Below are 25,959 nucleotides of genomic sequence, written 5' to 3'. Positions count from 1 at the left end.
TTTGGCTCCTCTGAAAGTTTGCTTTAAACTTACCCCATGTTAGGCTTCCCATCGATCCGTGATCTGCTTCAGAGCCCACCTCTCACAGTGGGGCTTCCAGGACTGTGAAGACTTCTAATTGAGCCTGCAGCAAGTAGCCGGCCCCATCATCCTTAATCAGACAGGAACTTGGGAGATGGCCAATCCAGGAAAACAGCTCTGCAAATCTCCCTGTCAGCAAGTGCGGGTTCAGTTTGGACCCCATTTGGTCTTGACAGCGAGAAAATCCTGCCCAAAGCCTCAGAGAATGCATTGCGAGTTTGTAACAAGAAGGTTAGACTGTTCCTGCAGCTCATTCATCCTTTAATTTATGCAAACCCACTCAGCAAATAATCATTGTATTAAGCAATAACACAATCTGTAATAAACCAAAGAACATTTTAATTAAAGCTGGAAATGGGCAATTGTGTTTGTCTTAATTAACTATTTAAGATCTGCCTGAATAGTTTGGATATTAAATTTTTAAGGTGTATACAACCTAACAGTTAAATTAAATCCAGCAGTGCCAACTTCTGAAAATATATATCCTTATGTACATTTCATTATTTGGGATAAATGAAATGTTCCATTACCAGATATTGTAATCTGACACATGATTCTACACACAAACAACATCACTGCAAACAAAAGGAGGAATAAAACAACAAACACAATCAATCCATTTTAGTGTCTGTTAGATGAAGTGTCCAGTTCTTGGAAGAAACCCTTCAGCCATATTTAAATATACAATTCAAGGGTCAATCACAAAAGAGTTCATACCAGCTCTCGCTGGGCAGATATTTGCATAATTAAGTCCTGAGGAAACGGCTGAGAGATGAGCTCATATTTTAGTACTGCACTGCTGAAAGGGAATACACTCTAAACGAGTCTGCCAAGTCAACAGTAAATATTCCAGTAGTATTCTTTGAGAATTCCATATTTAGTACAGAGTTCTTGTGCTTTGAATTAAAGATGAGTCTGAATCAAGAAACAGGCCACAGCTGCAATGCTTTCACTTTTCAGTCCTTTCAAAGCTCATTCTGTCCATTTTCCTCTGCAGTTTTAAACATGAGGATGGAATTGTAGATTTTCAGAGCTGGTCCTAGTTTAATGCTCATTATTTTCACAATATCAGTCTGTGTCAGTAGTAGAAACGCTTCTCCGTCAATTTGCTAAAGGAAAATAAAAGTTGTAAAGTATTAACATAAAACCACCTTAGTATGTAACAGTGGTTATTCATGCTGTGAACTATTATCCTTCAAGGTGATAATGCTCTCAACGTTTGGACATCTGAGAATCATAAATTTAATGTACCATTGTATAATGTAGTTTCTTCATTCCACTAAGTCAATTTGCTTTTTTATTTAATTATAGCCTGGAGTCTGCATATGCAAACATGAGAAACTGTGAATTATGGCATTGTAATTTTGCTCCTACCAGGTCAGGAGTACACTTCAAACCACATTATCATGCCGATTTATGAGACTCCAGCTTGTGTATGTAGTTTTCTTAGCATGATAGAAAGATAATAATTCTTTACAAAAATAGATAACAAAAAAAATTACTGTATTTTGAAATGTATCCCTTGCGTTTTTAGATATTTTCCTTCTCTCCTCAGGTCTTTTGCACCACGCACGTTGGAACAAGACTGCCTTTTGATTTCCCTGCGCAGTCAAAGCACAGCTTCAGCTGTGAAAATAAAAGCATTCTCTAGCTTTTGCTCCCTCCCTTTGAGAGCCACCAAGCCTCTGCTTTGCACTTCTCCCCAGTGGTGCATCTGAGAGTAGAAACTCAGCATGTCAAAAAATGCTGCTACAGACCCATAATTCTGTTTTCCTCTAGCCAATCAGACCTCCAACCTGAAATATCTGTTATCCCAGCTGAGCCTCAACTCACTGAAGGTAAAATATATCTTAACAAATTGTACATTGGAAACCAATTAACAAAGGGTTGTGCGGTGGCACAGTGGTTAGCACTGCTGACTCACAGTGCCAGGGACCTGGGTTTGATCCCCAGCTTGGATCAGTGTGTGTGTGTGGAGTTTGTACGTTTTCCCCGTGTCTTCGTGGGTTTCCTCCGGGTGCTCAGTTTCCTCCCACACTCCGAAAGACATGCTGGTCAGGTGAATTGGCTATGCTAAATTCTCCCTCAGTGTACCCGAACAGACGTCGGAGTGTGGCGACTAGGGGATTTTCACAGTAACTTCAGTGCAGTGTTAATGTAAGCCTACTTGTGGCACTAATAAATAAACTTTAAAAAAAACTTAATTTATTTTGTAGACCTCAGTGAATATAGGAACTCTCTGGGCACCCAGGTCCCAACTTGACTGAACTAATGTGATTATTCTAAGGTTCCATGTGGCAAGTAAAATTCCCACAGCATTTTACCAGTTAATTTGGTTAAAGAAATGTGTCACTTGAAGTTGAATAAACGATTCCTTACTCGTGACTGCATAGAACCACCTGTGAAATTTATGTTCATATGAAATTAAAATACAAAGCAGTGCTCTGGTTTGGTTCTACTAAAAATCCTCCAGAAGTCAAATACATAGATAATGCAAACCAGGTGGTAGATAGTGAATCAGCGGCCCACCCTACATCAAGGTGAAAAACCATTTGATATTATTCATCTTACACTAGCATACCAAATCAAAATTCTCCCTGCACTCTATTAAGACCATTGGGTTACATATTTACACCCCTCTCATTTCCTTTTACTTCTAGAATTCAATTCAAATTCGCTTTGTCTGTAGGGAAAATCAATTCAGGTACATTGCTCATTCACTTGATAACAATTACACATAGAAGTACAATGATAAATTAAGAAAATTAGCCTATCACAAAAGTCTAACTTTGATTAAATAAACATTAAAAATGATTCCTGTACATCAAAACAGTCAATGAGTCCCATCGAGAGTATATATCCTCATCCATTCATCAAACTCCTGTTAAAATTTCTTATGGAGAAGGGCACGAACAAGTTCATTGACCGATTTGTCCTGTATCTAAGGATTGCAGCCTCTTCCCTGAATGCATCCAACAGTAACTCTAACAAAGGATGATTCTCACTATTCATGACACTCCTTACTTCATCACGTTTCTTCACGAACAGATTTCATCAAGAAGGATCTGCTCATCAAATACTCTTTCTGCCTTGTTCAATAATTTATGTACTTTCTAAGACAACAGTACCAGAAGAGACATCCAGAAAGGATAGCACTCTCAACAACAGCCTATTAGAAGAGTTTCATGATTGTGGGGTTTCCTCAAAAGGTTTTTAACACTGAGGGAGTATAATCTTGTCCCATGTCCACCACACCACCGCAGACCTCTGCACCACAGTATTTCTCTGTATCTTGGTCATCTATTCAAATTTAATTGATTACTGTTATGCAATAACTCTTGTACTCTTCTGTTTTGCCAATTTTAATCATGAAGAATCTAAATACCATCTCCTAAATGTTCTTATTCTGTGTTTCATTAAAAGCTAAAGTCCCATAAAGTCATCCTGCTGATGAATAGGCAACATGCAGCATCAGTTGGATCATTAAAAGGTTAATTGTTTGTGTTTCATAGTGCTATTTCAGGGAGCTATACCTTTACTATGAGTAGACATTTTGTAACTTATTTTTGCATTTCCGACTCTCCCTCAAGACTACTCTTTGTTTCGGGAATATCTGTCAAAGAAATTAGCAAAGGCTATAGTACAGCTTTCCACATATGCAGTCACCAGCAAGTGCAGATCCAAGTCTTTTGTGAAAATATTAATATTTATGCATTCAAAGCCGATGGTTTCATCGTGAAGTGGCTGAAAAGCTTTGTTCCATCCTTTAGGGAGATCTGAAAATTTCAAGAGCTAGGGCAGTGCTTGCTTTGGCTCTGAAAGTTAATGCTGTGCTTGATTTCCTGGTCAGCGAGCAAAAGATTAATGCTGCCAGCCGGTCAATTTGATGTCCATTCTTGCATGAGGCAAATTATAAATGCCTTGTTCACTAGGGCAGCAAAGATTTGACATCTGATGGAGGAGCAAGAGAAATGAGTGAGCGGGCGATTAAGTTTTAATCAGCTCACTGGGTTTCCACGAGTGCTTGGAGCAACAGATTGTGCTCATGTAGCTTTACACATCCCTGTCAACACTTACTACCAAGTCAACCAAAAAGGATTTCACTCTCTTAATGTCCAATTAGTGTGGAAATATAAACATAGATTTCTGCACATCATTGCCCAATATGTGGGGAACTGCCATGAATTATTCACCCTTCGACAGCCAGTATCATAGAATCCCTACAGTGCAGAAAGAGGCTCATCGAGTCTGCATCAACTATCCAACAGAGCATCTTACCCAGACCCTATCCCCGTAACCCCATGTATTTACCCCACTGATCCCCCTCACCTTAGTATCTTGGGATACCGCCTCCCCTCTTAAATGGCCTGCCCCTTATTCTTAGACTCTGCTCCTGGTTCTAAGTTCACCGGCCAGAGGAAGCATCCCATCTACCCTGCCACACCCTGCAAGAACTTTCAATGAGGTCACCTCTCTTTCTTCGAAACAAAGCGCCATGGAATTTGAGACATGGATTAGTCGACTGCTTGTGCATGTGAAGTCAAGAAGGTAGTCTTTGGAATGAGATCTGGTATTGCAAATGAAGTTGTTGCGTACTCAGAGTTAAATAACTCATTTTTCCCCCAACTAGTGACTGCACTTCTCCTAATGCAAATGCATGATTTCTGGCAGGAAATTGAAATCCTTTATTGCTTCATCTCTACAATAATATCGACCTATAATCAGCTGTCGAAATTACTGAGGTTGGCGTCATAGTTTTACAGCAGAAAAAGAGGTCCTTTGGCCCATCATGTCTGTACCAGCCATTAAGCACCTATCTATTCCAGTCCCATTTTACGTCACTTTGTCCATAGCCTTGTATGCTATGACGCTTCAAGTGCTCCTCTAAATGCTTCTTGAATAGTGAGAGGGTTCTCGCTTCTACCACCCTTCCAGCCTGTTAGTTCCAGATTCCCACCACCCTCTGGGTGAAAAGGATTTTCCTTTTTTTTCATAGATTTCAATCTATGCCCCCTGGTTATTGATCCCTTCACTAAGAGGAAATGTTTCTTCATATCTACCCTAGCCATGCTCCTCATAATTTTGTAAACCTCGACAACCCCCAGCCCAACCAGCCTCTCTTCATGGCTGAAACGCTCTAGTCCAAGCAACATCCTGGTGAATCTCCTCTGCACCTTCTCTAGAGCAATCACATCCTTCCTATAGTACGGCAACTAGAACTGCACACAATACTCGAGCTATGGCCTAATAAGGGTTTAATGCAGCTCCATCATATGCCTCAGCTAATAAAGGCAAGTATCCCCATATGTTTTCTTAACCACATCTATCTATCCTGCTGCCTTCAGGGATCTAAGGACATGTCCCTAAGGTCCTTCTGGTGCTCTGTACTTCCTAGCACCCTATCGTTCATTGTGTATTCCCTTGCCCGGTTAGTCCTCGCAAAGTGCATCACCTCGCACTTAATTAGGTTTTGTGAAAATGCGGTAGCAACTTTAAACAAAAGACAGATGCGAGGTTAAATAAAGAAATACAAAAGTTACTGTCCAAGTTGTGCCGCTGCATCATTAGCTACAACATCTCACTGTCTGGCGCACCTTTGAAATGCACTGAAGAGCTTGAATTGTGTGGTAGATACAAACAAAATTCACCACAGATAGTTCGGTCTAGCAGCCTTTCACAACAGTGTTAATTACTGCTTTAGCACAGAAAATTAATACAAAGGTGGAGAGTTATTCCATCAGATTTAAATTGTTGAAAATTTAAAAAAATGTTTCTTCTTCTTTTCCCTGCCTCATGTACAGTTGCTTGCCCTGCTCATTCAGGTCCCAGATGCCCGGTTTGCCTCACTGCAGCGTTCAGCAATTGGCTATGAAAAATATCTAAAAATCCTAAAACTAATAGCAATCGATGCTAGATGCCCTGCCATAGCAAATTACACCCGTTATCTCGATTACCTTTATAGCTATGAAATTCTATTTTATAATGGGATAAAAAAAAACTATTTTCTGAAAATACTACTCATCATATTATAGCATCTAAAATCCAAAAAGCTGGCAGTGAAATTAAAAAACTAAAGCTCATTTCTTTTGGCTGATATTAATTAATCACTTGAACTTTGCACTTGCGATTTCTCATATAATCACCACTTCTAAACCTCAGAACCAAACGCAATCAAATCCGACTTATTACAGTTAGCACTTCATTACTTTAGCACAAAACATACAATATATCTGGACATGCAATGGTTAAGGGTGATGGACTGGCAAATTTGTGCAATTAGCAAACTGTATCCATTCCCCAGTGAGACAGACTATGCACACTGTAAAATGAAACTAATTACATAGATGAGAAGTTCACTGTCAAAATATTTGACAAGACAATAGCACATATTATCTGGAATCCATCATTTAGAACAGACAAGAGCAATGTTAATTATTAACTACCTCATCTTCTTGTTGATAATTACCATATTTAAATGCAAATTACACACCAAGATCATTTGCACTTTAAATTTTTATCTTTAATTATCTTCCATGTCATAGTTCACAAGTAGGCTAAGACATAATTTGCGGTGTTTACAATAGATATTATAGTCTACGTAAGTCAGTGATTTGCCACTACTGCAACACATTAAAATCTCTCAAATGGTTTTAACTTGCACATGGTTAAAACATTTAATGCTGTTGACAATGAAAGACATGGAACTTCACAAATATAGTATTTATTTGTCATTTTGCAAAATATAAGTAAATTGCTTTCCTGCCATAAAATTCCTGACTTACTTACATTACGAAGCATCAATATGACCTCTTTCAATCCCTCCAATGTCTATCAATTGTCTGACTGTGTCCTGGATGAGCAGAAATTTCCTCCATCTAAATACTCAGTTGACCAAGTGATTGCCTTCGGTCACCACCACATACTCTGTTTCCTAGCCACTGGTTCCACCCCTTGCTCTAGCAACTGTCTGAGCCCGAATCGGAAATGAGGTTCTGACCATGTAGCTACATCACGTTTCCACCTCCATAATCTGACACTGCCCTGCCGCAGTTCATCTGCTACCAAAATCCTCATCCATATCGTTAACTGCATTTCAAAATGAGTACACTTCCAAAGTATTGCAAAGCGCTTTGGAATGTCTCGAAAGCATGAAAAGTGCTATATAATGCAAGTCTTTCTTCTTTTGTTTCCAACAGTCGATTTGCCATCCTTATTTAAATACAGGATCTAAGGAGGACAGATTGCCTGTGGTGACAGGGATTTTCAGACCATATCTGCAGCAACACTGGCTCCACAGACGAAACACTTGTTCTTTTTCAGAGCAGCATAGCTGCTCCCTTGTCTCATACTCTGTCAGTGCCACACAGCCAGCTGGAATATGCTGCCCACACCAAGACACTGCTCGAGGTCACCCACCACAACCATCTAAAATACCCTCATTGGAATCACAGCAGCCTTCCACCTCCCTAGCCATAACCATTGAGGAAATATCTCCTAGGAGAACAGGGATAGGCCGAGGAGCAGTGTTCAAAGCTGCTCCTGCTGTTCTTCCTGTTCTGTTTGTTTCTACCGAGGTATTCCACTGGACACAAAACTATGCAACGTATAATCAGTTTGGAGATATTGTCAGGGGTGCACAGCAGATTCGTCCAGTGTGGTTCAGGCAGAGAAACTGTTGTTTGAGCACACACATGGTCTGCCCTTCATTGTGAGCCAGCCTTTTCCCTCTGCCCAGTTTCATATCTGGAACGGCTCTCCCTCATTATCAAGTGGCCAACCTATGACCTGACAGTCTGATTGGAATAGAGGTAAGGAAAAGAATTGAAGCAGGCTGAATGAATCATGATTGCTGCCAGGGAGCCAAGAACAGATTCTATGAAGCAAATGTGATTAGAAATTATCTGCTAGTTGAGGGAGTTATATTCCTTTCTGTCAAGGAAGATGTAGCATGTGAATGTCAAACATGATGAAAACGTAGATATTCCTCCTGAATGTAACAGTCTATAATGTGACGATATGTGTAGATTTTATATATACTGAGTAGGTAAGGGTAAAGCTGTGTCTTTGTGTGTCCAGGGTTAACCAAAGAAGAGGATGTTTGAATCAGATAGTCTGTGGAATCTAATGGATGAAAAGCTAAATGTGTTATCTTGCATTTTGTACTGAGGTCTTAAGGTGGATCTTAACTTACAAGTAAACAGAGCGGATCTTGAAATTTGCATTCGGGGATAAGTATTGAAATTAGTGTGTAGTTGTTGCATTTCAAAGGTACCAAGGAGAAGATTTGCATTTTACAAGAGTTTCGTGAGTAAAAAGGGCAGGTGTTTTAAAATTTTATTGACACAAAATAGAGGTAAAAAAGGAATATAAAAGGTTTTAATATTTGCAAACATTGACAGTTCACATCATCTTGGAGGAATTACCGGAACAATTGGATATATAAAGGAGTGAAAGGGCTAGCATTGGGTGTCTCATTTTTCCTGCATTTAACATGTAGAAATCATAGAAACCCTACAGTGCAGAAGGAGGCCATTCGGCCCATCGAGTCTGCACCGACCACAATCCCACCCAGGCCCTACCCCCACATATTTTACCCGCTAATCCCTCTAACCTATGCATCTCAGGACTCTAAGGGGCAATTTTTAACCTGGCCAATCAACCTAACCCGCACATCTTTGGACTGTGGGAGGAAACCCACGCAGACACGAGGAGAATGTGCAAACTCCACACAGACAGTGACCCGAGCCGGGAATCGAACCTGGGACCCTGGAGCTGTGAAGCCGCAGTGCTAACCACTGTGCTACCGTGCCGCCCCTCTGCATTTTCATTCTATTATTTGTGCCTAATATCCTTTGTTTCTTTGTCATTTTCAAGTACTTAGGGCGGCACAGTGGTTAGCACTGCTGCCTCACAGCACTAGAGACCGAGGTTCAATTCTGACCTTGGGTCACTGTCTGTGTGGAGTTTGCACATTCTCCCTGTGTCTGTATGGGTTTCCTCCGGGTGCTCCTGTTTCCTTCCACAGTCTGAAGATGTGTGAATTAGGTTGATTGGCCTTAGTAAATTGTCCCTCCGTGTCAGGGGGACTAGCAGGGTAAACAAGTGGGGTTACAGGGATAGGGCCTGGGTGGCATTTTTGTTGTGCAAGCTTGATGGGCCAAATGGCCTCTTTCTGCACTGTAGGGATTCTATGATTAGCACTGATTCTCGAATGGGGAAATTATAACTTGTGTGTCTTGAAATTTACAGGGAAGAGGGGAGGGAGGCCATTGCAGGCAGGAAAGACGGAACTCTGGGATTCCAGATACCCTATCAAATTTAACGGCAGTACCTGTGTGAATATTTTTCTCTACTCCCTGCTGGCAGTCAGATTGAAAGGTTGGCTCGCTGCTGGGTGGAATGGTCAGTGCTGAATCAGGGAGCAAAGAGGAGGGGAACAAGAGACCGAAGTGGGTGGAAGGGAGGAGAGAGGATTTGAAGAAATTGTCGGTTAGAGGGGAAGGTTTCAAAAGTATTTGTGGGGGTGGGGTGGTGGAATTGAAGAGATTACAAGTCAGGCAAGAAGATTGTAGGAGGAGTGTGTCTCTCTGGATCGGGGGTGGGAGGTTGCTCGACAGATCATCAGGATAGAAACAAGTTTGCTTGAGGGGGTTGGGGAAGCACACTTGCCCCTCTCAGCGCACAAGCAGTGCTGGAAATATCCTCAGCAGCTGGATTTGGTGGTTTTTGATTCACTTCAGTTGCTGGGGTTAAATCCTAGGAAACAAGGGTTGGAGCCATTCAACACAAAACAAATCTGTTAAAACAAGGCACGCAGCCTCGCGAGTATATTTAAATTACTGACTTAACTATGGCGGTCCAGTTATTTACCCATCCTCAACCCAACACCAATAAAAAAGAAAGTTGGTGCATTTAAAGGCAGGTTGGATTGGGTTTCAGAGTTTTGAAATTTTAATCTCCCTCATGATGTTGCATTTCATACATATATGAAACATCGAACAGGAGGAAACTATATTGCTTTGCTATATTGTGATATCTACACAGTTTTTTCAAACTGTTGTATAACAGCTGGGAGAAAAAAAGTGAATCATCGTTACTTCAGATTAGTGGTTCTGGCTATGCCCTGCATGGTTTTGTTTAGCTACAAAACATTGTACCCTCTGACTTACTGGAAACAACACTTTTAGAGATTTGCTAGTATTTAAATATGTTGTTTATGCTACTCATCATTTTTAAGCCAAGGGGAACCACCACTAGCAGAAAGGAATACCTAACTAGAAATGCATCTCAAATGCAAGACTTAATGGGCGGGATTTACAAAGCAACCCGTCATTGGCCGACAGCGTGATCTTCTGGTCACAACATTATCAACGGGGCTTCCCATTGAATGTACCTGTCTCTGCTGGGAAACCCATGGCAGGACTGCGCCATCGGCCAGAAGGTTCCTGCTAATCTATTACTGGGAGGTTTTAGTAAATGATCCAGAAATGGAGTTTGCAACAATCCTGCTGAACTCTGATGAAGGGCAGAATTATTACTTCCACATTCTCAAATTTATTCACTTCCATATTGGAAAGTTAAGGAAATCACACAAGATGCCTCAAATTTAATGGAGGTAAATTGTTCGCCTCATTGTTTTTAAGTAAACCATCTAATTTTAATCAGCAACACCATTTTCTAATTCTTCTTCATCCAAACTGACCCACTTCAAAAGAACCCATGCATTTTGCTAGTAAAAAAAAGGGCATTTATTATTATTTAAGATTAAGTACAAAAATTTACTTGGAAAAATCTAAAAAGGACATACTAAATAACTCCTTTTTGCTTCTTTTCATGTGACAAATAATTGTCTTTTGCAGCCATACCAATGTCACCTTTAAAATAAACCAGATTAAGCTGGACCTGGGTAAGGTGCTATTTGAGAGTCAGTGCAGACTCGACGGGCCAAATAGCCTCCTTCTGCACGATAGGAATTCTATGGTTCTAAGCAGTTATTTGATAGAAAATCTATCCAAAATAACAAGTGTTTGGAAAATAAAGTTTGTCACCTAATCCAATGGGTGATTGTTTTGGAATATTTATCCTTCTGTTCTGATAGATGAGATTACATTCCTTTTCCTTTTTACAGAAATCAAAAAATTAATATTTAAAATTATTTCCTCATAACATCTTCAAACTTACCTCATGCCTAAATGCTTTGGCTTGTTCTTCACAACCGGGCAAACTCAGTATAAATTCAGATACCTATGAATAATACCAGAGACATGTTACTTTCACAATAAATAGCAACCAGAATTTTAAAGTTTATTTATTATTAGTCACAAGTCAGCTTACATTCACATTGCAATGAAGTTACTGTGAAAATCCCCTAGTCGCCATACTCTGGCACCTGTTCGAGCACGCTGAGGGAGAATTTAGCATGGCCAATGCACCTAACCAGCACATCTTTGGACTGTGGGAGGAAACTGGAGCACCCGAAGAAAACCCATGCAGACACAGGGAGAATGTGCAAACTCCACATAGATGGTGACCCAAGCCAGGAATCGAACCCGGGTCCCTGGCGCTGTGGGGCAGCAGTGCTAACCACTGTGCCAAAGGCACAAATATTCAAATGTCTACACAAGGGTATTAAATATTTAGCATTCTGACTATTATTTGTTATTAGCCAATCTCCCACATCTCTACTGAGCAGAAGGTTTGCAGCTTCATAAGGGTAGAGTTGTTGTCAGCAAAACATGAATAAAGAGTGATGGGGGAAGTAAATCCTGACACTGATTGGAGGTGCACACTATCTGCAAGAATTGATATTTTGTCAGGTTATAGAAAAAAAATGCCAGAAACGTCCAAGAAATTGAGTTTGTGACAAACCTGCTGAACTCTGGGAAAGCATTCATTTTAAAAATTAATAAGCATTGAGGGCAAATGCATTTTTACTGGTAGCAGCTAATTCTAATTCATGACTGGAGTTAGGTACCTAAGGTTGAAAGGAGGGTTGTTACAAAACCCCTAGGATAACCTAAAGAAACATCATTCTTTAAATATTGCCAAAACACCACATGCGACAAAAGTCAAAATGTTAAAGCACTTTTCCTAACGAGATCAGAGTGACCTAACCCTTTTGTGGATTGTCTTACAATGATGTTTTAAAACTGCGTAAAAAGTAAAAAGAATATAAAAAAAAAGGACATCCAGCTTTTCTCAAGTATTTAAAAAATATATATGTGCTTGAAACGTGCCTGAAGGTAGTCAACAAAACCTTGCAACACCATCACTCCGATGAATCATTATATGAATAAATAGAATAAAGGTCAGATTTTGCTGTTGCAGAATATCTAGCAGCCTCTGCTGTAACTTAGATTTGTCCTGAGCACATTTAGGTTTTTACAATTTTTGCGAGATGCATTTCACTGCTTTTGCAACTAGTATACTTTCAGCATTCTCATCCTTTGAGCAAGTTACAGAAAGTGCCTGTTAATAAGAACGCAGTAAGGGAATCAGAGCATCTGGGACCTGAGTGAATTGGGAAAGCAACAGCGTATCTCCTTAATTGGTCAGATTGAAGGGTTCTGTAATTAATGGTAAAGCACAAAAAGGAGGTTTACTCGCAAGTTTGTAGGTGAATTCAATATCAAATCAGGAGCGAAAAAAAAAATCAAGAGAGGGAAAGAAGGATTGGATTAACAGAGAAAAAGAGACAGGAAGGAAAATTAAAAAATAAAATGGCTGGGATTTTCCAAAGTCAGCCAAAACTTTCTGGTCCATTGACCTTTGGTTGGCTCTCCAAATTTTCCATTCTCGCCCATGATGGGTCCCACCCAAAAATCCAAGGTGTGAAATTAAAATTCTACATTTTTAGAGTCTTCTACTAGCATTAAAAGTTGATAGAATGAGACTCAACTCGACAAGTCTGTCTCTCAGACCATCATGGCAAACAGGGAAAGGAAAGCTAAGCTGAGTGAAGTTGAAGATCAGCCATGATTGTAGTGAATGGAGGAACAGGCTCAGGGGGCCATATGCCCTACTCTGCTCCTGTTTCTTATGATCTTAAGCACATTAGTGTAATAGTTAATTTTCAGTGCCAGAGAAGTTGATTAGCAGTAATTAACTCATTATATCATTAAAAAGTACCTCGATTTGAAATTACAACTTAAATTTCTATGATGAATTTTGCTTATTTGAATACATTGAGTACACTTATGATATAATTATCATAATTTTAAACCAAATGTAAAGAAAAAAATGTTAGCAATGATTAATTTCATGATTTGACTTCCTCCTTGATAATTCGGCAGAAAAAGTATAACTCAGTCAGTCAGTTACATATATTGTATCATATAAAAGGGGTTGATATTTTTAGTATAAATTGGGCTAGTTGATGCAAGCAAGTCGAATTCCGATACCAAGTCCTGATTTTAACCCAAGATTGGGCATCAGTGGGGTGTGTGGGTGAAGTTGCTGGAAAAGTGTCCACCCTGCCTCTCCCCACTCTGAACTAAGTCCAGGTGATCTTAACTCATTTTAATGTTCCCCCACAGACTCCTGCCTGAAACCAGCAAGGACAATAAAGTTGATGGTTAGAAATGGAATATTGCAAGACTGCAGGCCACAAGTAGGCACCCAAAGAATTGTCCCTGGAGAGTTGACAGATAGCCCAGAATTACCATGGAGGTGAGCAGGGAAGGCCCAAAGTCTTAATGTGGTACAGTCAGGTGCACTCCTGTTCTTCCTGGTCCACAAGAAACTTCTGTTTATATTACTCTTGCTTGGGCTTCTTCTGGCCAAGATCCTCCCTGCCAACATCCTTTACAGAGAAGACTGAGAGAGCCTTAGTCACTCTGATTCAAACATGTGATTTTACCACAATGACATCAGGTTTGATTTGCTTCAAATTAAGCCCCTGCTTCACTGAGCTGTCCCAAAGCCAGAAATTTGCCATTTAAAACAGTATGTGTTGTGAATGGCTTGAGCATTTCCCAAACCCAATTTAACACCTCACCAGGCAAGCTGGGTCACACTTGAGTCTCAAGTACTTTTCTAAATGTTTTCCAATATTTGACTAGCATTTAATTCTTAAGTTGGTGCAATGGAGGAAATTAACTGGTGAGTAACTGGAAAATTATTCTACTTGCAATAAAATAAACAGATTGCAAAGTTAAGGTGTGGCAGGGCAGCTCAGCCGTGTGAAACGTGCCTCAAGTGATATGTTGGAAATCATGAACATACCATGAAAGCTAGACAAACACTTCTATAGTCTAAGTGTGAACTGCTGCAAAAACCTGAGCTCCAGGTTTCAGAAATCAAGTCACGACTGGAGTTACTGTGGTGCATCTGTGATGCAGAAAACTATGTGGGTAGTATTGTTAGAGAGGTGGTCATACTGTACATTAGGAGCATGCAAACAGAGAATGCAAAGATCAAGATGTAGAATCAATTTGGGTGGAGCTAAGAAATAGCAAGGGGCAGCAAACTTCTGTGGGAATTATTTATAGGCCACCAAATTGCAGTGGTAATGTTGGGCATGGTATAAGTCAACAAGTTAGACATGCGTGTAACATTAGTGACAAAATGGACAACTTCAATTTACATATAGACTGGGTAAATCTAATTAGTTTTGCTCCTTCCAATCTGAGCTCCCCCTCGGGTCCCCAACCCTCAACGTCAATGACCTCCTAGCGTGTGCATGAAATGGATTTCCGGAGAAGCACATTGAAGAACCAACTCAGGATCAGGCTATTTTAGGTTTACTATTAGCTAATGAGAAAGAGTTAATCAATAACCATACTGTGAAGGAGCCATTTGGAAATAGCGACCTTAATATGATAGAGTTTTACATTAACTTTGTAAGCGAAATAGTTAATTCCGAAACTAGCAGGGTATAGATCAGTTGGAGACTTGGGTGGAGAGATGGCAGATGGAGTTTAATCCGGACAAAAGTGAGGTAATGCATTTTGGAAGGTCTAATACAGATAGGAAATATACAGTAAATGGCAGAACCTTTAAGAGTATTGATAGGCAAAGGGATCTGGGTGTACAGGCACACAGGTCACTGAAAGTGGCAATGCAGGTGGAGAAGGTAGTCAAGAAGGCATATGGTATGCTTACCTTCGTTGGCCGGGGCATTGAGTTTAAAAATTGGCAAGTCATATTGCAGCTTTATAGAACCTTAGTTGGGCTGCACTTGGAATATAGTGTTCAATTCTGGTCGCCACATTACCAGAAGGACGTGGAGGCTTTGGAGAGGGTACAGAAAAGATTTACCAGGAGGTTGCCTGGTATGGAAGGCATTAGCTATGAGGAGAGGTTGGAGAAACTTGGTTTGTTCTCACTGGAGCGACAGAGGTTGAGGGGCGACCTGATAGAAGTCGACAAGATTATGAGAAGCATGGACAGAGTGGATAGTCAGAAGCTTTTTCACAGGTGGAAGAGTCAATTGCTAAGGGGCACAGGTTTAAGGTGCGAGGGGAAAGGTTTAAAGGAGATGTACGAGGCAGACTTTTTACACAGAGAGTGGGTGCCTGGAACTCGTTGCCGGGGGAGGTAGTGGGGGTAGTGGGACAGAAGGGGCATCTTGACAAATACATGAATAGGATGGAAATAGAGGGATATGGTCCCCGGAAGGGTTGGGGATTTTAGTTCAGTTGGGCAGCATGGTCAATGCAGGCTTGGAGGGCTGAAGGGCCTGTTCCTAATCTGTAATTTTCTTTGTTCTTTGTAGGTCCTAAATCTGAACAAAATATTATGTAGGTACAGGGGGGAAAGTTGGCTATGGCAGATTTGGAAAAGACTTGATGGTAGACAGGCAATGGCTAGTATTTAAAGTAGTACTACATGGTCCATGGCAAATATATATTCCTCTAAGACACAAAACCCCAACAGAAAAGTTGAATCAACTGTGGAAAACAGGTGAAGTTAAAGACTGGATTAAATCAAAGGAAGTGGTTTATAAGGTTGCTAGGAAAACTGGTCAGCTCACGGATCAGAATCCAGCAAAGGACTACCCAGAAACTGATAAAGGGAAAAGAGAATATGAATGTAAGATAGCAAGCAGACTGTAAAATTCCTTTCAGGCATGTGAAAAGGAAAAGGACAAATGTGGGTCCATTGCAGGTGCAGACAGAAGAATTTATAAAGGAGAATATGGAAATGGTGAAAAGACTAAACAACTTTGTGGGTGCCTTTACAGAGGAAGATACAGAAGAAATGAGGGTATAGTCTAGAATCAGTTAACACAGTCTCAGAACTCAAGCCATTTAAGACTGAAACGAGGTGAATTTTCTTCACTCAGAATTCGGTAAATCTTTGGAATTCTCTACCACGGAGGGCTGTGGAAGCTACTGAGCATGCTCAATACAGAAAATCAATATATTTCAGAATACTGACATCAAGGGATATGGAGATAGTGTGGAAAATGACATTATTGTAGATTATCAGGCATCATCTGACTGAGTGGTGGAGTAAGCTCAACAGGCCGAATGGCCTACTCCTGTTACTATGTTATCCAAAGATACTTTGACAATGAGGGAATAAGGACACATCTGTTGCTCTTGATTATTATTTCTTACTAGATACATCAATGTTCCTACCCCATTGTCTTTACAAGGCACCCCGTGACGTTGCTCAAGGTTGGTAGGAAGACTAACAACTGTATCACAATGGGGTATTATCAATAAACTGTGATGGGAAAATGTTGTATAATTAAGTGTGACATTCACACTAAGTGCACACTGCATGTAAGATTTTAGACAGATAATGTGGAATTTTGTTGAAAAAGATTGAGATTGTTTTCTTCCATACCTCTTCAATAGTCCATTTTGCTACTTTTCTGGCAGTGATTCCAGCCACCCCAGGTAACAGCTTGCTGTGTTGTTCCCAGCAGAGAGGCAGACTGGGCACTGGTGATGCTGAAGACATAAACACGGACTGATGCAATGCTTGCTGTAGGTTGAAATCATCATTTTCTGTGGAGAGCGCAAATTTTGTTAGAAAGTTAACAGAGTCATATTAAAAATGATTGTTAAAACAGGGATGTATGCACAATCTATAATCTCAAAAATCTGATTTGAGTTTTATTAAATTCATTTAGAATTAGAGACCATTCAACAGTTTTGCTTGTAATTCTAGTTTTATTTCACTGTCTCTCCAAATTATTCCCCATCACGTTTTAGGGTGCTGATTTATGTTGGAGTATAATTTCTCTTGCCACCTACCTTTGAAATTAGATATTTTTTAGATTTCGATGGTATCAAGCAGTATGTGGAGAAAGTGGGAATATGGCACTGAGATCAAGAATCAACCATGGTCATAATGAATGGCGGAACAAGCTCGAAGTGCCAAATGGTTCCTAGTTTCTAAGTTTCTTTGGTTAATTGTTCAGTCATTTTTCAAGTCTGAAGCTGTACTGAGTGTCATTCAGCTGTTGAAGACATCATTTACGGTCTTGCTTCCATCTAATGTATGCATGCAGGCCATGTCTGATAAACTCGAATCAAGACTTTCAAGAACTCTTTAAAGAAGTGAACAGGAGAATTCTATGTAGACTTCCAGAAGGAGTGTATTACTATCTTGCGCGTTACTTTGTTAGCTAAAGGTGAAGCACATGGAATTGAAAATAAATTATTGAGGCATTGATGAGATTGGCAGAAATGCAAGAGACATATGGTCAGGAAGGTGCTCTTTTGCTGTAAAAAGCTTTCTCAGTGAAGTCAGCAGTTACGTAGGCAGAGGATAAATCTGTTCACCTAATAGGCACCCACTTAGGTGTTTCCTATCCTTTAAATAAGAAAGGCAGGGTAGATTGCAGCACTATATTGGTATGTAACGATGGTAGTTTAGTAGTTATGTTGCCGGACTAGTAATCCAGAAGCCTGAGCTAATAATCCAGTCATTGTAAATTCAAATTTCATCATGCCAGTTTAAACAAATCTGAAGAAAAATTAAAAATTAATCAGCAAAAGTGACTACAAAGTTGCCAAATGGTCCAAATATCCTTCTGGGAAAGAAACTGCTACCCTTTCCCAGCCTGGCCTATATGACTCTTGTATTGACCATGGTTGATGTTTAAATATCCTCAACTTGATAAAATCCAGTGGTTTATGAGGCCAAGGTTCTAGAAAGAATACAATCTACATTGGTTCTAGAAGGCAGCCCACCCACCACCATCTCAGGGCAACAAGGGACGAACAATTAGTGTCAGCTTTGTCAGTAATAGTCACAGCCTGGAAATAATTCAAAAACAGACAGCAAGAATATTTATTAGGTAGTGATTTTCTTTCTGTGGTCCTTTAATACTGATTAACTTCTGTTCATGGCAGCCGTGGGCTCGATATGAGGAGTTTTGATAAAGATGACGTATAACAGGAAAACAATTCAGAAGTCAGTGTCAATATCACTGTATTGTAAGAATATATTGTGTGTGCTAGAAATTAACATAGAATTCGATTTTGTAGGAGATGCCAAATTAATGCAATTTAAACAGCATCAGAGGTATTCAGGTAAGATTTATAACTAGTTTGGAGCTGACATGTCAGTTTCAGCAGGTCTCATTCTATTAAATTTGAAGTTTATAATCATTCAAAATTATCTTTTTTTCTATATAATTGGTAAGGGAGCAGTTACATGGAAATACAGAAGGAGATTAGGTTGTTTTCCTTCGAGGAGATTTGATAGATGGGACTCAGACTCTTGCAAGTATAGGGACAACAATCTACATTAGTGTGTTTCTGTGAGAGGCTTTTATCAAACTGATCTTAAGATGATAACCTCCAGAGGCAGTGTCATGACATGGGTCACATGACTTTGACAAGTCAGTTAGGCAGGCAGTACAGGATTGCTTCTCCAAAAACACAAACATTGTCTTTTTCACATGAAAAAAATACAAACATCCCCCTTTTCCTAGCAGACAAAAGACACATTTGCATGTATGATGCTGTGTGACCAAGTTGCTCATGTTACCCACTATACACCTACAGTTGTCATGTATTCACAAGTCGTAGTTTGTTCTACGAGTCAATCTTTGCACATGAATTGCACACACAGGGCCTGATTTTACCATTTTCATTCTAAGCGCCCAATCTGGGCGTAATGCAGATCCGACTTAGAAATTTGCTTTCAGGCGCCCCCATATGCACTCAGCCATCTCCAGTCCCATTCGCGCTGTGGGCAGAGCTTAGCGCGGCCGAAACAATCGGAGCTCTGAACTGTGTATGCGCAGTCTGAAAAAAATTTGAAAAAGCGCGCCCATGTCAGATCGCTCCTGGGCGGCAGAAAGCGGAGAAAGCGACCCGGGAGCAAAAATCGGGAGCGAGGGTGCACACACACACACATCACTGTCCCCCTTATCCACCCCCCCACTACCCAGACTGATTGCCACCCCTGCCCCCCTCCCCACCGATCGCCCGCAGAGTGGCAGCGGACACCCCTGCCCCCCAACCAGAGATCCACCTGCCCCCTCCCGCCACCAGTGAGCGATCGTGCCCCCCCCCCCCCGAGATACATCTTACCTGCCTCCCTCCTCTCCCCCCAGACAACGATCTGGCCTCACTCCTCCCCCCCCGCCCCCCAGACAACGATCTGGTCTCACTCCCCCCCTCCCCCCCCCTCCAGAGAATGGTCTGGCCTCACCCACCCCCCCCGCCCCCCGACAATGAACTGGCTTCACTCCGCCCCTCCAGAGAATGGTCTGGCCTCACTCCCCCTCCCCTCCAGAGGAACGTCTGACCCACCTCCTCCTCCCTCCCCACCAGACAACGATCAGCCCTCCCCCCCACCACCAGACACCGATCAGCCCTCCCCCCCACCACCAGACAATGGTCAGCCCTCTCGCCCCCCCCCCTCCCACCCCCAGAGATACATCTGACCCGCTCCTCTTCCTCCCCCCCTCCCAACCAGACAACGATCTGGCCTCACTCCCCTCCTCCCCCCCCCCAACCAGAGAATGATCTGACCCCCCTACCTCCTCCCCCCCACCACTGATCTGAGTCAGAGAGCCGTTGGAAACACTGAACGCGCTCTTCAGAAGCTGGAGCATCCGTTTCAGACTTTTATTTAGCAGGCCCATGACAGCGTGGTTCCGGATTGGCAAACGCGGTGACAAAGGGGGAAATGCTGATAAAGTTGGGTGGGCAGTTCATTAATTCAATTTAAATGCATGCAAATGCATTTAAATCGTCGTTGCGCCTGTTTTGGGCGCGAATCGAATCGCCGCCATTCCCGGGTTTCGGTAAAGTGGCAATCTGCGTGGATGTGGATCACGGAAATGGCCTCTCACCCGACTTTACCACATTTTCTCGCCCGAAAATGGGTGCGAGGCAATGGTAAAATAGGGCCCATAGTCTTCAAATTGTGCAGGTCTCTTAAGGGAATGCATGCATATTGACTTCTTCTCGGTGACATGCTTTACCTGGAGTGTGTTGTTCCTGTGGCCCTTGTTGCCTTGGTGACTATTGTTGTTCTATTGCAGCTGTTGGGGACTCATTGACCTCTGGGATTGAAGGTAGTTCTGTACTCAGAACAGCTGCTGAGGTCCCTTCTCCTCAATTGCTATGAAGGAGCAGCTTCATTAGCTGAGCACATGTGCCTGTATTTGTGCCTATATATCTGGTTGAGTTATTTGCAACTCCCTCCCTGAGTTACCAACTGTGGAATTGTGGATCATTCTTTCCTCCCGATATCTTTGCATTGCTCATGAATTTGTTTGGTCAGGTCTCACAAAGCATGGTCCATTGCAGACTTTCATCTATCATGCTTTTTCAAAGGTATATACTCAGCTGGAATATTGTCCTTTAAATCTTCCAGTTCAGCTCTGACGTGAACATTTTCCTGTGGAACATTACCTTGGGCTCATGTATTTCATTGCATTGATGCGGTTGGCAGCCATCTTGTAGTTTACTCAAATATTGTCTCGCTCTCTCCGGGATCTTCTGCTTCCCTCTCTCTGGATTATTTTTCTGCTCTGTCTCTGTTGGCATGTTCAGGGCTACCAGCCCAAGCTTTAGACTTGCCCCAGGTGGGATAAGTGGCCATTTCATCCCACCTATTTTCTGGAACTCAAGGTCTTCCTCCTTGCCATTGCATTGGGCTGTCAGACTAATTTGTTCTTTCGGTATCATCAAATAGCCTCAATCTTACTTTCAAGGGCTTCATTTTCAGATCGCCATGTTGAGCCATTTCACACAGTTCTGGGAAGATGATTATGTTGCATGACACATCAGTGTCTATCTGACACTTCTTGTTTGCTTAATACTTTCCCTCTGCAGTCCTCATGGTAACAGTACAAACTATTTCTCGCCTTTGGACTTGGCTGAACCAACCTGTTGTGTCATGTATAGTACTTCATCAGACTCATCTACAATAAATCATTCCAATGACAATTTGTGTAGGATTTCTTTTCTGGCCAAGCACTGGTGTGTGAAATGGCTCTGCTTCTTGCAGTCAAAACACCATTTTCCTCAACTGGGCAATGTTTCTTTTCCTGTGCATGCTATCCTCTACGGCGTCACGACTAGACAGAGTGGTGAAGGAGGAGTTTGGCGCATTTGCCTTCATTGGTTAGAGCACTGAGTAGAGGAGTTGGGACGTTATGTTACAACTGTACAAGACATTGGTACGGCCACATTTGGAGTACTGCGTACAATTCTGGTCATCCTGCTATTGGAAGGATGTTACTAAACTGGAAACTGGAAAGGGTACAAAAAAAGATTTACAAGGATGTTACCAGGACTGTAAGGTTTGAATTATAAGGAGAGGCTGGATAGGCTGGCTGGTACCTTTTTCCCCTGGAGCAGAGGAGGATGAGGGGTAACCTTATAGAGGTTTATAAAATCATGAGGGGCACAGATAAGGTGTAAAGCCATGGTCTTTTCCCCAGGGTAGAGGAGTCTAAAGCTTGGGGGCATAGGTTTAAGGTAAGAGGGGAAAGATTTGGAAAAATACCTCAGGGGTGACTTTTTCACAGAGGGTGGTGTATATATGGAATGAGCTGCCAGAGGAGGTGGTAGAGACGGGTAAAATTACAACATTTAAAATACATTTGGATGGGTACATGGGTAGGAAAGGTTCAGAGGGATATGAGCCAAATGCTAGCAAATGGGACTAGTTCAGTTTAGGAAACCTGGTCGCCTAGACAAGTTAGGGTCTGGGTGGGACTGTGGTCGGTGCAGACTTGATGGGCCGAATGGCCTCCTTCTGCACTGTAGGGATTCTATGTTTCTGCACTCTGACCTTTGTGTGCGATTGCTCAGCTCTTTTGGCATTGACTGTCTCTCAGTATAATCTGTCTCTTGGTCTGCTTTGCCATACATGGGCTCGAGCCATTGTTTAACAATTCGTGTATATCAAAAACACATCTATCACTTTCTTTAGCGTCAATTCCTCATCTTTCAGTAGACTTGCTCTCACCGAGAGGTCTCTCACAGCTAGGACCAACCTATCTTTAATCTGATCATCTTTTAGCTGTCTAAATTCACATGATTTGACTAGCTGCATTACTGCCTTGACATACTGTTCAGTGATCTCATTTTCCTCTGAACTCCAGTGTTGAACACATTGTTCATCTGTAAAATTCATTTGGGGTTCAAAAGGTTTTAAAAATCTTTGTCGTCTTTTTTCTTTGCTTGATGGTTAGATTTAGGGTGGTATACACTCTGTAGCAGAGCCTCCTAGAATATTAACAGTGTCGCTATTGTTATTGGTTCAGAGTTGTTGGCCAGAATTTTACCGCCCTGCCCGCTCTGGGAATCGGAGCAAGCAAGGGGCAGACAATGGGAAGGTCAGTTTGACCTCGGGTGGGATTTTACGGTTTCAGGGCAAGTAAGGCCATATCATCCCGCCGACTAATCAAGTCTGTTGCAATCTCATAGTTTTGACATTGCAACCCGAAATACTGCCAGTTTTATCATGTCTCATTTTTCAATTGGCCTGGAGATGGAATTGGGAAATTTAGTGAAATACTTCCCACTCGCACAGTAATTTACTTGCAGCCTTTGTCTGTGTTTCCTTTTTCTCTGCAACCGGTGCCTTCACTTGCAGCCTGTGTGTTTTTCTTTTATCTTACAGCCCTCGTCGGTTTTCCTTTGTTCTTTTCAGCAGCCTGTTTGCAGAATTTTGAACCTGTGTTCTCAGGGTCTTCACTGCTCCTTTTGCAAGCTTCAAAACTCTATCTTTTGCCACTCTCTGACACCATGCCGTAAGTAGATGGACAGCAGTCTTCATTACTGCATTGCTGCGAGAGGCATTTGCTGAACTGATGTTAAGATGTCTGCCTCCAGAAACAGAGTCTCATAGCAAGTCAGTTAGTCAGACGGTACAGGATTGCACTTCCAAAACCTGAACGGATTCTTTGCACACAACAATGAAATCTGCTGATCATCCAGTATTGACAGATATTTGCTTCAAACCTACACACTAAGTATTAATACAACCATTTCAACTCTACAAATTACATATGGTCTATCCAATATGATGTTCCATAATCTCCCTTACCTTTATTTTCATTTTGCCAGTTAATCTTATTTGTAACAACAGATTCCTGCTTTATCCTTGGATGCTTAATTGGCCTTCCAGCTCTAGGAGAGGAGACAAGGTTAAAATAGTTTATTTTCTCAAGACTTATATGATACTAAGAGTAAAACCTGCCCATCATACTGCAATAGTAAGTGCAGAAAAAAATAAATTGCTTATTCAGTCATGCGAGCTGGGTTACTTACTTGTCAAATTCAAAGTTACCATTCTGGTCACTATCCCGAGCAAAATCATTAACCTGTCTTTTGGAATTCATTTACATGTTTGCTTGAAATCCTTTGCTTGTAACGCAGAAAATCTCCCAACTTTCACAGGATGAATATCACTGACAAGCAAATGCTCCCTTTAAGCTGCATGCCTGTGGTGCAACCTGCAAGTTTTGACGCCAGTGGTGCACATCAGCCCCTTCAAAGTACCACACGTGCAAAGTCAGGCCAAACACACAAAATTGTCTACGTACACCGAAAAATAGATTAGAGAGTGCGCTTTGTTGACAAGCGGCCATCCCTAATTACCTTTGAGAAGGTGCTGGTGAGTTATCTTCTTGAACCAACACAGTCTGTGTGGCATAGGTAGTCCCGCAGTCCTGTTAGGGAAGGAGTTTCCGGATTTCAACCCAGCAACAAAGAAGAAATAGCAACATATTTCCAAGTCAGGATGATTTGTAACTTGGATTGTAAGGTGTTGGTGTTCCCAATAGCCTGCTTGCCTTTCCCTTATGAACATACGAACAAGGAGTCGGAGCAAGCAATTCAACCCCTGAGCCTCTCAGCCATTCATAAAGATCACGACTGATCTGATAGTAGCATCAAATTTGTATTTCGCTTACTCCTGATAACCAATCATCCCTTGCTTGCCAAATATTTATCCACTTCTGCCTTAAAAATATTCAAAGACTCTGCTCGCACAACCTTTACAGGAAGAGTGCTCCAAAGATTCATGACCATCTATGCCTCATCTGTTTTAAATGGGTGACTCCTTATTTTTAAAACAGCGGCCCACAATATTATCCCACTAAAAGAAACACACCCTCCACATCCATCCTATCAAGACCCCTCAGGATGAACTCAGAATAGACCTAGGAGTTCAACCCTGTCAAGACTCCTTAGGATCTTGTATTTATTATTCTTCCCACCAAAATGGACAATTTCATATTTTCCCACATTATACTCCATTTGCCAAATCTTTCACCACTCATTTAATCTATCTATGTCTTTTTGTAGCCACCTTATGTCCACTTCGCAACTTACTTTCCTACCTATTTTTGTGTCTTTAGCAAATTTGACAACCATCCCTTCGTCCAAGTCATTTATATAAATTGTAAACAATTGAGGTACCTGCACTGATCCCTGTGACACACCACTCATCACATCTTGCCAACTTGAAAATGACCCATTTATGCCTTCTCTCTGCTTCCTGTAAGACAGACAATCTTCTCTCCATGCTACCCCCTAAAACATGAGCTTTTATTTTCCACTATAACCTTTGATGTGGCACATTATCAAAAGCCTTCTGGAAATCTAAGTACAGTAACTCTACTGGTTCTCATTATCTATAGCACATGTTACTTCCTTAAATAACTCCAATCAGTTGGTTCAGCATGATTTCTCTTTCACATAACCACGTTGACACTGCCCGATTACCTCAAGCTTATCCAAAGCCCAACTACAACTTCTTTAATAATGACTTTCAACATTTTCTCTACAAGTGTAAATAAAAACGGTGGAATGGAATATAGTAATAAAAAAATTAAATAAAGATAACAGAAAATAAGCCTCTTGACCACTTAATAAGTGAGACATATTTTTCACCAGTGGCAACTGAATAAACAAATTTGACCAAATCATTCTAATGCAAAGGCATTTCACAGAACGAGAACTTCCTGTTGACAGTACTGAATTTAAAAAAAAATATAAGGTCAAAAGGTCAGCTACTTGTGCCATATGGATGCCTACATTCCTGGATAGAATTAACAGTGGGAAAGAAGAACTTCAAAAATACAGAAGGATTCAGGCAATTACAGGCACTTAATAACCTTGGTTGGGTTAAGGCATATCAAAACAGTCTCCAAGCAAAGAGAGCAAGGATGAACCTATGTCATTGAAAAAAAATACCAGTTGCTACAGAAATTGCATTTGGTGAGCTCATCAGGACCAGACAAATGCAAACACAGAGTTCTTGTGTGTCACTTAGTTTTTAGAAATAATATATTATTTTCTCGTATAAAAAATACCATATGTCATGCAGATTAAGATAAGGGGCTCACAGAGATAGGCATATTGCCAGTGGCTGGAATCTCATCAGCTAGGCTGCTTGCTAGGTGGCCAACTATGACAATTAAGTGCCCAATTAAAGGCCATG

The 25,959-nt window shown here is 41.3% G+C and overlaps 1 protein-coding gene across 3 annotated transcripts in view; it reads right to left on the bottom strand.

Annotated features, from left to right (window-relative positions):
• Nucleotides 1–326: 326 nt before the first annotated feature.
• Nucleotides 327–25,959, bottom strand: part of l3mbtl3 (L3MBTL histone methyl-lysine binding protein 3) — a 127,570-nt gene continuing 101,937 nt past the window's right edge. For all 3 annotated transcript variants that reach the window (XM_078213718.1, XM_078213720.1, XM_078213719.1), the window contains 4 exons: nt 23,560–23,642; nt 16,876–17,039; nt 11,263–11,325; nt 327–1,190 (listed from right to left, as the gene is read on the bottom strand). In XM_078213718.1, coding sequence (XP_078069844.1) covers nt 1,047–1,190; nt 11,263–11,325; nt 16,876–17,039; nt 23,560–23,642 — 454 coding nt within the window. In that variant the 3' untranslated portion in view covers nt 327–1,046. The remainder of the gene's footprint in view (nt 1,191–11,262; nt 11,326–16,875; nt 17,040–23,559; nt 23,643–25,959) is intronic.

The sequence above is a fragment of the Mustelus asterias genome, chromosome 5 (assembly GCF_964213995.1).
Source record: "Mustelus asterias chromosome 5, sMusAst1.hap1.1, whole genome shotgun sequence".
NCBI lineage: Eukaryota > Metazoa > Chordata > Chondrichthyes > Carcharhiniformes > Triakidae > Mustelus > Mustelus asterias.
This window is presented reverse-complemented; position numbering and strand designations above follow the sequence as displayed.